At 38.3% G+C, this 17,022-nt stretch overlaps 1 protein-coding gene across 3 annotated transcripts in view; it reads right to left on the bottom strand.

Moving 5' to 3' along the window:
• The window catches only part of SLC6A1 (solute carrier family 6 member 1), a 102,485-nt gene that overhangs the window by 26,228 nt on the left and 59,235 nt on the right, over positions 1-17,022 (bottom strand). For 2 of the 3 annotated variants that reach the window (XM_063121210.1, XM_063121211.1), the window contains exons 2-4: positions 4,498-4,925; positions 3,048-3,179; positions 1,250-1,350 (exon numbers count right to left, since the gene is read on the bottom strand). In XM_063121210.1, coding sequence (XP_062977280.1) covers positions 1,250-1,350; positions 3,048-3,179; positions 4,498-4,735 — 471 coding nt within the window. In that variant the 5' untranslated portion in view covers positions 4,736-4,925. Of the gene's footprint in view, positions 1-1,249; positions 1,351-3,047; positions 3,180-4,497; positions 4,926-6,180; positions 6,199-17,022 lie in introns of those variants that run through there. The other variant, XM_063121212.1, reaches the window with a different exon arrangement.

Raw genomic sequence — 17,022 nt, 5'->3', positions numbered from 1 at the left:
ACCTTCCCTTGTGCAATTCTGGAGGTGGAAAATGTAACATCCTTTAAACTCCTCCTGAGAATATATCTTTTCACACAAGCTCTCTACTGATATGCTGATCATTTTGTCTCTGATTATTTTATTTTCGTTATTATGAGTTGCTTTGAGTGACCATTATGGAGCGGAAGATGGAAGTGAACGGTTATAAATAAGATTGAAAAAAGTCACAAACCGATGCACAGTGAAGCCCCATTGAACTCAAATGGGATTTTCCCCAAAGACTAGCTGAGAATTGTCTGGGAGTATTTTTTTTCTAATCGCCCTCTGCATTGATTTTAATAGGGAAGAAATTACCTACACCAACTCCAGCCTTCACTTCCACAAGTACAATACAATATAAAATTATTTACTTCTATAATCATTCCTTTTACATATAAATTTTAAAATAACTTCCCTGGCTGCCAATTAGTTTCCAGGTGAAGTATAAAGTGCAGGTTATTACCTTTAAAGCCCTACATGATTTGGGTCCAGGTTACCTGCAGGATCACCTTCTCCCATACAATCTGCCCACACGCTCAGGTCCTCTGGGAAGGGTTTACTCCAGTCTACGAAAACTAGGCTGACAACCATTATCCAGAGGACCTTCTTTTCTGCTGCTCCCAGGCTGTGGAATGGCCTGCTGGGAGAGAGTCACCAACTTAACAGTCTTTCTGAATTTAAAAAAGCTATAAAGACTGATCTCTTCCTGCAGGCCTAACCAGTCGGATTTTAAGATGTCTGGCTGTTATTTTAATAATGTATTAGTTTTATATGTTTTTAATCAGTTTTATGTCTTTTATAGTATTTTTTGTATTTGATGTTGTTCCCCGCCTCGATCCAGAGGGAGAGGAGGGTAAGAATTATTATTAATTATTATTATTATTATTATTATTATTATAGTTTGTCATCAGAAAAAAATGTTATATTCAGACATTACTTTTCTACAAGTTTTCCAATAACTATAGGTCATTGGTGGTGGTGGTGGGTGGGGGAGGAAGTTACCAAAGCTGATTTATGGAAAATTATAATTAACATCCAACTGGATCTAGTCTAGATCTACCAGAGACAATGGAAAAGGTTAGTTGTTACACTCAGGTCTAATCAAATCAGGCAGAAATATAATGGTGGACCTGGTCTTGTAAATTAGTGTATATTATAACATTTTAGCTATTAGTTCCATTAATCAAATGGAACCAAAAAAAGAGTTTTTTAAAAAAGAAAAGTTACTTACCGTAGTGAAAGAGTTATACAAGTAATATATGGCCCAGGAAATAATCACAATGTAGTAAATATTAAGCCAGAAAGATAGGACAGCAGCAGCTAATCCCACACCTGGAGGGGGGGAAAAGTCAGAGTGTTAAAGATTTCTCATATTCTTGACAGCAGAGGTTCAAAATACAACATCAATGAAATAATAACACTTGGAAAAACGTAGCCTCAAATAAGATAAAATTAGGTTGTGTTTTGCACATTTATACTAAAATGACGACGCAGCAGGCAGGGCTGGCCCAAGATGTTTTGCTGCCTGAGGCAGAGAAGCAAATGGTTTCCCCCACCTACAGTCAAGCAAATAGTACACAAAGCTAGCCAAGTTATTACATGAGGTTAAAACCCCACCCTAGCAGTAAAATAACAAAATAAAATACCCAACAATTTGCTGGCCTTTCATGATACCCAAAGTCTGCTGCCCCATTTTGCCTAATGGTAGGCCAACCTTGGCAGCAGATTTCGCACAGGTTTGGAATTCAGTTTGGGATAATTCTACAAACCATCTTAATGAGGGTTGAACAGTGGCATGTAAAATTGCACCTTCTGCTTATGTACTGAAAGACTCATTTGCCATGCACAGGGAACAAGCATATAAAGACGTGAGGGACAGACAAGCAAGAAGAACGAATGCTATGTTCACTGAATGTCATCAAACCCTGGATGTTGGACAAAGGAAACAAGGTTGGTCTTTAAGAAATGGCCTTCAGTTTCCAGATGAACTTGTAAGGGGCCTAAAAACATAGTTGTCCTACAGCTGAAAATTATATGTAGAAAAATGGATGCGGAGGATGGTCCATAAGGAATTTGTATGGACAGAAAAATAAATACAGAATGAAACCCTTGGGTTCAAATTCCTGTTCAGGTGGAATGACTGGGCAGTCTTGGAAAGTCTGTCTGTCTGTCTCTCCACACAAACGCTTCAAAGGTAGAACAATAGGAGTGTTCGTCTGTGATTTGTTGTGAATGGGCAAAAGATAAAATGCTCAAGTTCTTTGAACATTGGAAATGCCAGAAAAATGTGAATAAATAAATTAATAATGATGCTGAAACTATAGCTAGAATTCACAAGGCAGTTTGTTTAAGTTGGAATAATAGCTATCCTTAGAAGAGTATCAATTTTTTCTCTTGTTTCAGACACTCATGACATCCTCCCACAAATTCAGCTAGGTCCAAAAATGTTTTGACAACCTGGTATATGTTAGAGGGATAAAAGGTGCAAATTGCACATAGAGAATGACAGGCTGCAGCTACACATTCACAGATGTTGAAAAATGACTTTTGCCAGATTTTGCAAGTGGTAATATTTTGATAGAAGGGAAAATGTGTTATGAAATGTGAAGGTTGTATTGCTGTATTTTTAAAGCCTGAACTCTGAAGCTGCATTGGACTGATGCTGTATGAGAGGTGATACACATGCACTATATACCTATATCTCTATCAATATATCAAACACACACTCATTCCTGAAATCATTCATAAATAAGGGGGTTCATTTTATTTATATAATTTTAGTTCCATAATCCCTGGAATAATGGATATTCAGTTAGTGGTAGCATCTGAGATATGATAATATTTTATTATTTGTTTCACATTGGACACCTATAGATTCGGTGCATATTTTAATGTTGTTGCGTAAGTTTAGGGGGGAAATGGCAACTATTAAAGTGATCAGTATTTTTTTCTTTGCAACTATAATGAAGGACCTGAATTTGCAAGTCTACTATAGAATTAAAAGCAATGTATTTAATTCATTACTGTACCTTTGAACATTGGAGCAAGCTTCCAAACTCCAAGGCCTCCTATGGATGTGTATTGGCCAAGTGAACATTCCAAAAGAAACAGGGGAACTCCAGCAAAAATTAAAGTAAGGAAATATGGAATCAGGAATGCTCCTGAAAGGATGCAGAAAATGAGCATTAAAATAAAAATTAACAGATTTTTTTTTATTTCACCAAGGATTCCAACATTAATTTCCCCTTAAATGCAACAGAAGGAAAAAAGTATTTTTAAATATAAAACTATATATGCTGCTACTACCCACTTATGAGATGCTACCTCCAGTGAAAACTAACACAGCCCAACCATCTTTACTTTTAGCAGGTTGACTAAGTTGCTGGGTATCCTCCAGCCAAAGTTAAGCACGTTTCAGTCCCACTGATTTCTATGAGACAGAGGGATCATCCCAGGGTCATCCCTGTTCATGTAAATGACACACAGGATATCCCGGAAGCAGGTAGTGATGACCCCGGGACGATCCCGGGATAAACCTTAGGTCTAGCTAAGGCTACAGTGCCCAGGGTTCGGCCCCTTAGCTTCAGTAATTGCAACCTAGTTGCAATCGGTCTCCTTTGACACCATTGCCCTAAGCATATAGCTTTCTCTAGCCCAACGATTTGCTATTATGCAGTGTAAGTTGAGTCATATGAGTTTTTCTCTGGCTGTTTTTGAATGCAATAGATGGGAGAAGAGTCCCGTTAAACCAGCATTTAGTAAAATCAGAAGGACATTGCTTTGCATCACAGTGAGGATGAGATCCAACTGAACACCCTAATCTAACCTTGACCTGGCCAGAGAATTTATTTTGAAATCAGTTGTGCCTTGCTTACTCTGGGAATGGATGCATTACGTTAAGAGGCAAATGCAGACATTCTCAGAGGAAGCAAAGTACAAGCATGTTTGAAAAACAAGTTCATGTGGCTGCTACCCAGAATAATGATATGTCATTGTATGAAGCAGCCATGGTGGTCCTCAGGATATGGCAAGGTGAAGAGTAAAAAGAGCAATCCTTTTGAACCAATTTGGTCTCCTCCAGTTGAGCTGGATGCTGGTGGAGTGGAGTCTGCTCCCTTCCAAAGGATTCCAAACCAACCAGAATGGAACTCAAATACATGTGAACTATTTCTGTGAATTATAATCATAGTGCTGCAATATTGTTTTCAAATGCCAGATAGTATCAAAAATGGATTGTCACCCTTACTTGAAATGCCCACTTGTTGTGGTCAAAGCACTGGCAGCATTCCAAACTGTAAAATTTGTTGAGCTTGTCTTGTCAAAAAGCATCCTCCTTCTACCACCTATGCTAGGAGTTGTATCCTGTTCTCATGTGTCACTTCTCTGATGCTGATCAGTGAGTTTTAATCGGAAGTCCTTGGTTGCAATAAAAATAAATAAATACCCAGCACACTGAATTATATAAACTGAAACATGTACCTCCTCCATTTTTTCCGCAAAGGTATGGAAACCGCCACACGTTCCCCAAGCCAATTGCATAACCCACACAGGACATAAGAAAGTCAAATCTTCCCTTCCAGGTGTCTCTCTCTGGGAGCTCTCCTTTTTTCTTCTGTACTTTCACTACCAATGTCTTAGGCTTGTCATTGGTAATTGAGGCATCACTAAGTTCTGTGGAGATTTGTCCATCAGCTACTTTTGTTCCATTTGTTGCCATGTCTCTAGGTTTAGAAGGAGAGGCTCTTGCAGCTGGACGAGAAATGTCAGCACCAGTCCACGTGGACAGCAGCTTTGCGGCTCTTGACTACCCAACTAAGGATTGATGGGGTTGTTAAAACAACAATAGAGATTACGCTTGAATGTGTTAGAATCCAAACAGATATCTTGTAGTAGGTGTCCGTATTAATCTGTAAAACAAGATTAGGAGACATTTTTATTGGTACTTCTACAGAAATTGCTCATAAGCCACTAAATTCAAAGCCTTCCAGTAATTTGAACAGTCCTTCAAATTGTACTCTTGATTCAAAAGCAGCCACGCAATTATATTTCTTATCTAAATAAGTGCGAGCAAGCGGGAGTCTAACTATTGACCTTCACAAAAGCCCAAGAATTCACAAAACAAATATGACACCTTTATGATTTTCAAGGCGTGTCTTTTAGTTACACCCACTTCATTGTGAAGAAGCAATGCTAGGAGAAGCAACAATCATACAATGGAGATAATCCACTAAGGCACCTATTAAATCTCTACCTGAAAAAATAGTCCATTCTTTTCAAAGTTTGGACTATTAAGGTTTAGCAAATCTTTACACTTTTATTAAAGGTATATGGACCCTTTAAATGTTACCCTAGCCACCTACATCTTAAGTCATGTAAACATTGCTACAGGTTTGTGGCAAATGTTCACTGAAAAGCTCCTTCCATGCAATTAGAAAAAACATTCAGAGCTCAGAGGGCCTCTTAAAATATCGGAATCCCTTAAGTTATTATTTTCATCAACAAGTTATTTTATTTCCATTCTACTTTAACATGGTAAGACCTGTAGGAGGCTTAGGCTGCAATCCTTTACCCACTCACTCAGGAATAAGTCCTATTGAACAACAACTGAGTAGACATGTATAAGATTGCAGTATAAGAGAAACATTTTTAGCATTTAAGTCTAACTCCGAATGATAACTTGTAGTTTCCCTTAATCAGGAACAAAGCAGACATGCATGTCAACAAGTGTGTTTTATAGTTAGGATAGCACAGTATTTTAATACACATCAACAAATTGTAAGTTAATAAATCACCTGATGGTATCCATCCTAGTTTTCAAAACTCAACTATGAAATTGCTATCTTCTAACAAAAATATGTAACATGTTTCTAAGAACAGGCTCTGTACTAGATGACTGGAGAATGGCCAATGTAACATCAGTTTTAAAAAAGGGATCGAGGGGTGGGGGAATCCAGGAAATTACAGGTCAATTAATTTAATGTCTGTTCTGGGTAAATTGGTTGAGATCATTATTAAAGATAAAATTAGTAAGCATATAGAAGGACAAGCCCTGCTGAAAAAGAATCAACATGGCTTCTGCAAAGATAAGTCCTACATTTCTATACCGCCCAATAGTCGAAGCTCTCTGGGCGGTAACTCTAAGAGTTCTCAAAGAACTCTAACCTTTTAGAGTTCTTTGAGAATGTCAGTAACAGGTGGATGGGAGTGGGGGGATCTATTGGATAGTATTTGCTTGAACTTTCAAAAGGCTTTTGATAAAGTCCCTCACCAAAGACTCCTGAGCAAACTTAGCATTTATGGAATAAGAGGAGAGGTCCTCTTATGGATCAGTAGCTGGTTAAAGAACAGAAAGCAGAAAGTAGGAATAAATGGAAAATTCTCACAATGGAGAAATATAAACACTGGGGCCTGACAGGGATCTGTATTGGGACCAATGCTTTTCATCTTATCCATAAATCATCTGGAATTAGGAATGAGCAGTGAATTGGCCAAAGTTTGTTGACGCCAAATCATTTAGGGTGGCCAAAGCAAAACAGGATTGCGAGGAGCTGCAAAAGGATTTATCCAAACTGGGAGGATGGGCATCAAAATGGTAAAAGTGGTCCAATGCAAGCAAGTACAAAGTGATGCATGTTGGGGCAAAATACCCCAACTTCAAGTATAACCTGATAGGATCTGAACTAGCTGTGGCTGACCAAGAAAGAGATCTTGGGGTTGTGGTGGCCAGCTTGATGAAAATGTCAACCCAGTGTGCAGCAGCTATGAAAAAGACAAATTCTACTATGAGGAAAGGTTGCAGCAGTTGGGATTGTTTAGCTTAGAAAAAGGGGAGTAAGGGGGGGACATGATAGGAGTGTAGAAACTTATGCAGGGTGTGGACAAAGCTGGTAAGAGGACATTTTTCTCCCTCTCTCATAATTTTAGAATCTGGGTCATCCCATGAAGCTGATTGGTGGGAGATTCAGGACAGATAAAAGGAACAGTGCCTAGTTAAACTATGGAATTTGCTTCCGCAAAAGATAGTGATGGCCACCAATTTGGATGGCTTTAAAAGGGGGTTGGATAAATTCCTGGAGGAGAAGGCTATCAAGGGCTACTAGTCCTGATAGCTATGAGCTACCTCCAGTATCAGAGGTAGTAAGTCTCTGCACTTATGTCCTGCTTCTGGGAATATTGCATGTTATATGTTACAGTGCAAGTTCATTTTTAAAATTGTTTTAAAATGTGGAATTCTAACATAGATACTGTAAGTTCCCTGAACTTTGTAATAAGGATCAGGGTATTGTCTCTAAGATACTATTCTTATTTTCATTTTATTTGTTTGATTTGTAGCTCCTGAAGGAGATATCCGAAACACGGAGAGCACAATACATTTTCTTCTTTTGAGTTTGCCTCCCTTTTTGTCTTATTTAAAATGAACCAAAACAAGATAGAACATGTTGTTTACTAGCATCCTAATCTTGACAAACAATAGACTGTTATGGTTTCAGTTTCAACTATCTGTTTAAAATGATCACATCACCATATCTATATCTATAGTACTCTTGTCACATTGTATGCTACTGAGATTTTAGTACTGTGTTACTAGTGTCTCTGTTCTCTTTAAGGTAGTTGTGCTCAAATTTATCTGTTTTACAATGTCCTCTGTTTATAAATGAAATGAAAACCTTTCCGAGTATAACACTGTAAATATAGGAGACCCATAATTTGAACTTTTATTATTACAAAGAATTGGAAGACAAAACAGGTATTTGATATTGAACCTATAATGAATGCAACAAGCTTCATTTTAAAACAACAATAGCCCAGTGGATGCAATAAGCAGAACTATTTCACTGGCATTACTGATGAGAAACCCACCAACCATCAATTATAATCCAAATGCATTTGTTTTACAACAGTCTTGCTTCCATATTGCTTCAGTAATCATTACTGTTTCCTTAAATTCTTAGCTAAATTTTGTTTCCCTTTATTCTTGGATTTCATCTCAAGAGCAGAGGTACTGTACTTGAATAAGTCATTGTGAATTTCCAGGGTCATGAAAATGGTACAAAAATACTTCAGCGTGCCTGCATTTTGTTCACAGCTTCATTCAGCCAATGCCATCCAACATTTTTAAAAATGTCTGCATCTCCTTTTGTAGTGCAAACTTCTGTGGTTATTGTTCAGATTATATTGCACAATCCAATCCGTTTTAAAGTCAGAACGTGATGGAGAAAAATTTCGTAAAGACAAGCCATCCTCTTTATTAGGACCAGCTCAAATCCTTGTGTGGTTTTCATGGATTCTCTGTAGTCCTCAGTGCGCCGGTTCCTTTTGTCTGTCATAATCCACCTTGATTAAATTTTTGTTTACTATGGGGAACTCCCACTTCCTTTTATTGTGGTAAACTCCCATGTTTCTTAGCACCTTTTATATTTCTTGCTTTAATTCCATTGTATCATCCACCAGGCAAAAATGATGAGCCAACGCAGATGAAAATGAAAAGATGAGCCCATGAAAGCAGAGTCGATGAACTGCCAGGATTTTAGTTCCAAAAGAACATTGCTTGCATTGTATCCATTTAGACTTGTGAAGGTTGCTGATCCAGGAATCTGAGTAGGATTCAATTTTTCCAGGATTTGTAGGTTCTATTATATTTGGTGCTGAAGTAAAGGTCATGGGAAGATCACCTTCCTTAACTTTTCTGTAATGCCAACTGTGCATGCAAATGCAAGCAACAAGAAGTCTCAGTATCCCCCCCCACACACACACACAAATGAACACTTTGTTGTTGTTGTTTTAAAAAGATAAAGGCATATTAGCTAGAGGTAAAATAACTTTTTTTAAATGTAATTTTTTTTCTTGCAAACATCTGGGTTTCTTGCAAACAGCTGATAATCTAGGAATTATTTTAGGATAATGTAAATGTGAAGAATACAAATGGGATTATGATGCAATAACACCCAGCCTCCATATGAGAATGGATTGTTTTTCATTTTTAAACTAATTGTATTGCCCCTATTGTCAGGGTCAATAGCACATTATTTTTCTTCCCAAGTTCACATTAAGGTCTGTGCTTCCAAATTTGAGTTCAGAATGTTGGACTTGCAGTTTTCTCCAATATATTCTCCCATATATCTCACAAATAATGAAATCTCATATTCATTTCTAATTTAACAACCTGAGATACAAAGAAACCTTGATTTGTGCATGAAGAATACTGAGATACTCTTAAGACTAACCACAATGAATGTGAGTTTCCTTGTTTGGGAGAAAGATTAATAAACACTAGGACTATGCCTAAAAAGCCAATGCACAATTTTCTAGCACCACCTACTGAAGAAAATAAAGAAGTGCAAATGTGCCATTACTATTTATATCAATACATTGTATTGAGAGGAACTCATTATAATGCCAGCTTTGTTCTCCAGATTAAACTGGAATGTAACCTAATTTGCTCAGATCTCTCACATTATGAACTTTTAGTATGCAATGTTTACTTTATAATCATTTTTTTAAAACTCTCTATATACAATGGAGCATTCAATCCACTGTGACATTATTATTCAGTTGTCTTGTTGATCCTAGAGAGAGTAAATGGCAACACTATGTGTTGATATGTAACATGTAACCTTTAATGTCCTGAAGATGCCCCCTATTTAATAAGGTTGGAGAAGTTGATAAAGGTTTTGCACACAACTTTAGTGTTAAAATTTGGTTTTAACAATATTGAATAGATATGCAAATCATGTGAAAATTCAACTTCTTGTCCACTTTTGACATAAAGCTCCAGCTCAAGAATGGCACAACTACTCGAATCCTTCACAAACCTGGGTCATTCTGTAAGCAATCCTTTGAGTCTAGACTTTTAACCAAAAATAATGGCATTTTTGAGAGTTGAAAAGCACAATGGAAAGTTGACGATATTTCAACAACTGGATGTATAGTGTTGTCTCAGTGCTATACACAATGTTACATTGAGGGCCAAAACAAATATTACTTTAAATCCTTATTGACTAGGTATCAAGATCAGGATCCTAGTGTGGGTGGTAACAGTTCTTTTAAAAATAAAAAAGGAGAGAAAAAAGATCTGGATTAAGGCACTACATTTACTCTAGAGTAAAACGAGAGCGAGAGAGAGAGAGAGAGCTACTATATTATTTATTTATTGTATTTTTATACCACCCAATAGCAAAGCTCCCTGGATTTACAATAATGTCTGTTTTGATCCCAATGAAGGCACTTGTAGACTGAATAATAAACAAACCCCAGGAAGCCCTGAAAATGACCAAGGGGACTAGTATGTTACACACATGATTCTGTCTTCAGAGTTAGGGAGAGCTGAAAAAAACTAAAATACATTTTACTTCATGTTGTTCATGTTTTAAAGAACCAAACACACATAAATAACACATTGACATTTTAAACAACTCCCATCTTTCAAATAACTTCCTACAAGACATCATCTATATCAAAGGTATTCTTAGGCCTTTGCTAGACCTACCTGAAAATCTGTGACACAGGCGGGGAGAGCCCGCGATGCAGCTATCATGGGCTGTCGCAAAGAAAACAAAGGGAAGAATCCCCAAACAGATTTCAAATAGTAAAAAGGAGAGTCAAACAATGGTTCTACTGTGATGTAAATGACACTACAGTCACCACTGTTTTGTTGCAAATCATCTATTTTACACAAATAATCAGGGTGATATAAGTGTAACTAAGTGGGACGCTATACTATTTGAAATCTGTGTGGAGATTCCTCCCTTTGTTTTCTTTGTGCTCTTACAGTAGGGGTTTTCTCTTCCCTTCTTTTTACAGTAGTCTACACATCAGACGCCTTTTTTTTTTTACAATTTAAAGGGCCAGGTGCGCAGCAGCGCATGAACGACAAAAGGTGAGGATTTTTTTTAAAAAAAGGTTTCCTCGCTCCCCCCCCCCTGCCCCCAATGGGCACAGCGCTCCTGGGGAGCGCTGCGGCCCATATGCGGCTTCTCCCAGCTATGCATGAGTAACCACATGGAGCCGGGAAAAGCGGTGGAACAGGCTACAGCTTCCGTGGTCCCGGGCTCAGCCCAGGACTGCGGAAAAATCAGGCCCAGAGGGGTAGGCTATATCCCGGGGCCAGGCAGGGTTGATCCCTGCCTGAGCTCGGGATCCCCTGTGCGTCGCCTGGATGCACAGGGGCGATCCCAGGTATCACCACAGGACATAGCCTGGTCTAGCAAAGGCCTTATTCTTATTTTATTCAATTTATACCTCACCTATCTACAAAATAAACTAGTTGGCAAAGAAAGTAAACCTAAAGCAAAACAGTCTATTCTTTCTCCAAACAATTATGTACAATGCTGCTGCTTCTGCAAATTCCAACCGCAGCCTAGTTTTTAAATTAATGTTACTGGGTAGGCAATACACAGCCTGTGGGGCCACATGCAGCACGGCTTGCCACCACATACCCAAATTTGTTTTTTTAAAAAAAGTTTTTAAATGTTGCCTGTAGTAGCTATGGAAAACCAGAAGGGTCAAAATTAGTTTGTAAGCAAGCTAATTTTGACACTTTTAGCATGCCATAACTGTTACAGATGCCTTTCTTTTCCTTTCTTTTTTTGGATGCCCACAGTGGGTTTGCAGCGTGTGCATGTGCCTGGGGACTGAAAATGCCCCCTGGAGGCCCCAAGTTGCCCATCTCTGATTTAAAACAATAATGACCTTCAGTTAACACCAGCTTATATTGCTTTTATGCTGCTCTTTTAAACTTTGCTGTTTTAATGTTTTTATTTTGTTTTACTAGTATTTTTATTATTATTTGTAAGCCACCCTGGGAACTTGATGAAGGATGAGGTATAAGTTTCTAAAACAATATATACATCTTTGCCTACATAACTAGTAAACTACCATGCATGAGGCCCAAGATTGCAAAACCAAAATATATGGGAAATAATTAAGACATTCAACGTACTTCTGAAACCAAAAAACAAACCTATAAAGAATAATATAAGAATAAGATGGAAAAAGTAATTAAAATTGTAAATATTATTATTAACTGGTTAAAACAAAGCTGTATTCAGGGTTGGGCAGCTGTTGTTGGGCAGCCCTTCACATGTTGTTGGCTCTAAATTCCATCAGCCAATCAGCACGGCCAGAGATGATAGGAGTTGTAGTCCAACGACACATAGAAGGCAACAGCTTCTGTTTCCATGTGAGCTATTTCTTCATAGATTGGGTCCCGGTTTAATCTCGATCAACTGTGATGGTGGAAGTGGACTTCCCTTCTTCTTCCCACAGTAGCCCACTTAAAGTGCTACAGAGAGAGTCAGGAGGCCCTGATGGATTGGGTGAGCTGTAGTGTGTGAGTCTGTGGGGAGAGGATCCCCCAAAATCAGGCAAGAGAACCTTCTGTGAGTGGAGCCCTTCCTTTCACAGAAGGCAGATTCTGGATCCAAACCCATGACTGTAGTGAGTGAAAACCACAACCACAGGAACTGCCAATTAGCATCCTCTTCCTTAGAATAAAAGACAAAAGAGCCATTACTATATACCAAGTGACACTGTGCAAAACAATTACTCTTAGGTTGCAATCCTATGCATGTTTTGACAGAAAAAAAATCTCACAGCAGCATGCTGGGAATTGTAGGAGATTTTTCTGTCTAAACATGCATAGGAAAGTGCCTTTAATCTGTTAATATTGTTATAGCTTGTGTATTTTTATATACACAGAATGGAGTAGAGGTTAGAGATCCAGATTTAAATCCCTTCTCAGCCATGAGGCTCACGGGTGACCTTGAAACAGTCTCCAACTCTCAGCCTAACTTACCTCACAGGGCTGTTGATAGTATAAAAAGGTTATGGTTGGGAGATAATCATGTGTGCTGCCTGCAGCTGGGATATAAATGTAATAATAAATATATATTTTTTCTTGATGTATTGCGAAACTCTAAAAATTCACAACATGCAAATTTGTGAATGGCCTTCTGCATAGCAATACAGAATCAAATATTTCTTGATTAGTTCAAACTGAGATAACTGAATATTAGCCAATGAACAGTAGCCAATGGTTGTTTATAAAACACATCCCACACACTTCACACTTTGGGGGCGATTAAGACAAATTGCAGTGAGTATAGCCCATATTTTCTGCTACCTTCTTAACTGTCAGATGTTAACATTAATTAATACTTTGAAAAACTTGAATATGTGGTAACTTCCTGATTTGTATTTAGTTTAGTCTGTAAAAGCTTCTGTTTATTACTTAAAATGTAAGTTATGCTTGGTCTGCCCATGTACAGATAAACTTAGCTGTACAGGAGACATACACCAAAATAAATTTAAGGAATGATCCTAGCCTCCCTGTAGGTGTTCACACACTTCTCCTCCCCTGCAAGGAGTACTGACATATTCAGTTTTCTTTTTGATTATCTGCAGCTTGCTCTGTCTATCAAACCTAGAGAAACTATGGTTAACCTTAACTATGGTTAGTCTAGAAAACACAATTTCAAACTATAGTTTATGTCTGGCTTCTTTTCACTAAACATAGTTTAGATTAACCACAGTATATAGTTTAAACTGCAGTTAATCTATAATGAAAGTAGGAGCATCTTCTCCACACAACTCCACCAGAGGAAGAAAGGGGAGAGGGAAAGCACAAGTCCTGGAAGGAAGTAGACTCATTCTTATAACACTAAATCAGGGAGTAATATTGTGTCCAGTCACAAGCACTCTCTATATGAGATAAAAAGCCTCAGAATTTGTATTGCCCTCAAAAACTCTGGCTTTGAAAATGGCATTATTATTTCTGAATTTCATTCAAAGTGAAACTTTCTTTATTCACCAAGTTGAATAGGAAAGCTTGAAACAATGGCCGGAGTGCACCTGAATCCACAGGAAATGAATAAAACCAACTACAGAATAACCATATTTGGCACTTTAAACCCAGTCACGAGAAAACTATTAATATTTGAGTTTGGGAAGGATAACTTGAATTAGAAAAATGAACACAGACTGTACCTTTGCATGTCTTGAGAAACATGAAGAACCGGGGCCTTTAGTTCCTGAGGCTACATGAATGCTTTGTCTCAGACTGCCATGATTCTGTCCAGCTTCTAGCAGAAATAAACCCCAGGCGTTACCGTCATGTCTCTCTACAGCAATTCAATTACTCAGACTGCTTCCACTCCCGTTGGCTGCTTTACTGCTACACGAGTGACTCTTTCTATTAGCTGCAGCTGGGCTAGCTGGTGCCTAAAGGCACGGGCGGGAAGTAACAACTGCAAAGACTTTGTACAAAGCCTCTACATTTTTTCCATATTAAGGTCATGTTTGCATCCACAGATGAGTTGTCGGCCAATAGTCGATTAATACTATCTTTCCAACTGAGAACTAATATTCTGGACCCTTGTGTATATGGAGGAAGATGTGTCAGGAATACAAAGGCTTTCAGAAATGAAGGGACTATTTCTAACCTCAGCCCATTTAGGATTGCTAGTTTTCAACCAAATTAGCCAATCTTTATCTTAAAACCTCCCTCAGCTGCAAAGGAACGTGCAGTTGCAGTTTCTTCTATCATGCTCATCCTTCAATCCCACTGTACACCTTTGCATCCTGCCTGCTATAAGGAAATACAGCAGTGTTGTTTACAATATTCTCCCTAAGCAAAAGGGACAAAGAGAGCGGCAGAAGAAGCTCAATCTGCATAATCTTTCTCAGTTTGCAACAACTTCCCCTGTTTTCCTATCAGCAAAAAGGCAGGCCTCTTCCTAAGGTGCTTAAAATTTAAAATTTACATAAGGGAATCAATAAAAAGAGGGGCAGGAATGTGGAGGCAAGGGTAAATAGGGGAACAATATGCATTGAGAGCAGTTCTGCATACTTAGGCTTGTTTCAGTTGGGGAATAATAACAACAACTACTACTACTAGGAAACTAAAGTAAAATGTTAAGAAGTATTCAGTGAATATCCTGTAAATATTCAATACCAAGAGATGCAGGATATTTTGTTAAAAACAAATAAATCAGCTCTAATAGTATAATTTCTTTGACCTGATAACAAAATGGAACAATGCTTCTGTTCTCTGCTTGTGGCGATGGTAGGAGTGTTCAGGTATTTTCATTTGGAAGGCTAACATTGGCTTTGGTTCACCTGTAATTTATAACCTACATTGCCCCAGTGGTCACTTGAGTTTTATTCTGCATTATATTCCACATTAATAAAATTCACACCTGGCACAACTGGAATGAGAGAGGCTCAGAGCCTCCCCTTAAGCCCCGCAAGTGAAAACAGCCTATGTGTAATGAAGGATATATTGCCAATGTATGAAGGGATGACCTGGACAGACACAAACTAGGGAACCATTTAGGGTGCCAAAATTCTAGGAACACCTGACAAATATCAGGTATGCAAAGGTTGTAAAGGGACAGCAGCAAGCAGCCTGCACTTTGGGTACAGTTTAGCAGTTTGTTGGCTAGATTGAGGGACAGACAAATCTGTCAGTTTTGCTTTTTCCTGCATTCATTTTTTAAAAAATCTCAATTTCTTTCCATGCTGAATGTGAAGAAATTTGTGAGTTTTGCTATATTATCAAAATTGTACTGAAACAAAATTTTCATCCCCTTGCACTGGCCAACTTCAATACATAAAGTTATATTCCCAGCATGGAGAGGACTATGTTGTACCTGCCTGCTTTTGAATATGAGAAGCCTGTCAGAAAAAGAGATGGCAGATGTAAGGATTCAAGGCGAGGTGTTTAATAGCTAAGCGCTCAAAGCTCTGGGCCTGGATGAATGAAACTGACAATTTTGCTTTCTCCCACATTTGAATTCTTTTAATTTCAATTTTTTCCCATTCCAAAAATTAAGAAATTTGTTGATTTGCTAAATTCCTATCAAATGAACTGAAATTGAATTCTCACCCATCCCTATTTAGATTGATATCCAATTTAAATCCTATTAGAGGACACAGTTTAGAGCCTTTTCAATCTCATCATCTGTCCTAGTTACGGAAGTAAAGGGAAGGCAGTAAAGAAGTGACAGGCATTGAAAATGAAAATGAGAAAATGATTTACAGAGGAATGTTAAAGCCCAGATCTGCTGACTGTTGGGAATTAGGATAGGGATGGGGTCCACCTTTAGGGGAGCCACGTCCATTTGAAGGCCCCGGTTATGCCCACAGAGACATCCAGAGGCATAAATCTACTACCAGCAGTGATTCTTATTAAAAGAAATACTGTGTGGTTATTATAATACACACACAAAAAGAAATGAAAACATTACATATACCTGACTTTTATTCAAAATGAAATTGTTTCTGAGCTTAAAAGCACCTTTCTGATATCTGTGGTATTCTGGTTTAACTTCATTTGATGGTTTCTATTCTACTGAACAAAGCTCTACTTGTGGTTCCAGTTATATATAGATATAATATTTATTGTCCATGACTGATTAGTGGCACAGAGCAGCTATGCAGTGTTAAAGGCTGCCACCTTTCCTGAATTTATGCCAGGGAAGGGTTTTTATAATAACTGTAAACTATAGCTAAATGCTTCGCTCCTTTGGCAAGAGAAAAGGTTGTCAGGGCACATTTTAAAATTATTTCTTCAGGTGCTTTGTTAGTGCTGCTGTGCAGCATTTACAAGACTAGGTCAAAAAAGTATTGCTTGGCAGGTCTTTTATGGATAGCAGTTCTGTTGGGCGATGGGGATGCACAAGCGTTTGCACCTGGAGTGGTGCCCCTGGTGTGGTTCCTCATAGGACACCAGCAGACTCACATGAGCATCCAGACACAGAGCTATTCAGACCATAATGAACAGTGCCTGGAAGCACAGATAGGCTATTCTGCTGGAAATACTGAAAAGAGAGAAGGTTCTAATTTCTGTCCCTCCAGTGGATGGGAGAGATAAAGTCATAAAGCAGCTGCTCATTCTTGGCTGACCACCTACATAGAAAAGAAGACAAAACCTTAGGCATGAACAAAAAAAGTCACATCAAGACACAGCACCCTGTAGCCTAACAGCATGTAAGACAGCACTTCCAG

Source organism: Elgaria multicarinata, chromosome 3 (assembly GCF_023053635.1).
Source record: "Elgaria multicarinata webbii isolate HBS135686 ecotype San Diego chromosome 3, rElgMul1.1.pri, whole genome shotgun sequence".
Classification (NCBI taxonomy): domain Eukaryota; kingdom Metazoa; phylum Chordata; class Lepidosauria; order Squamata; family Anguidae; genus Elgaria; species Elgaria multicarinata.
Note: the sequence above shows the minus strand (reverse complement) of the source record. Positions and strands in the feature narration are given on the sequence as shown.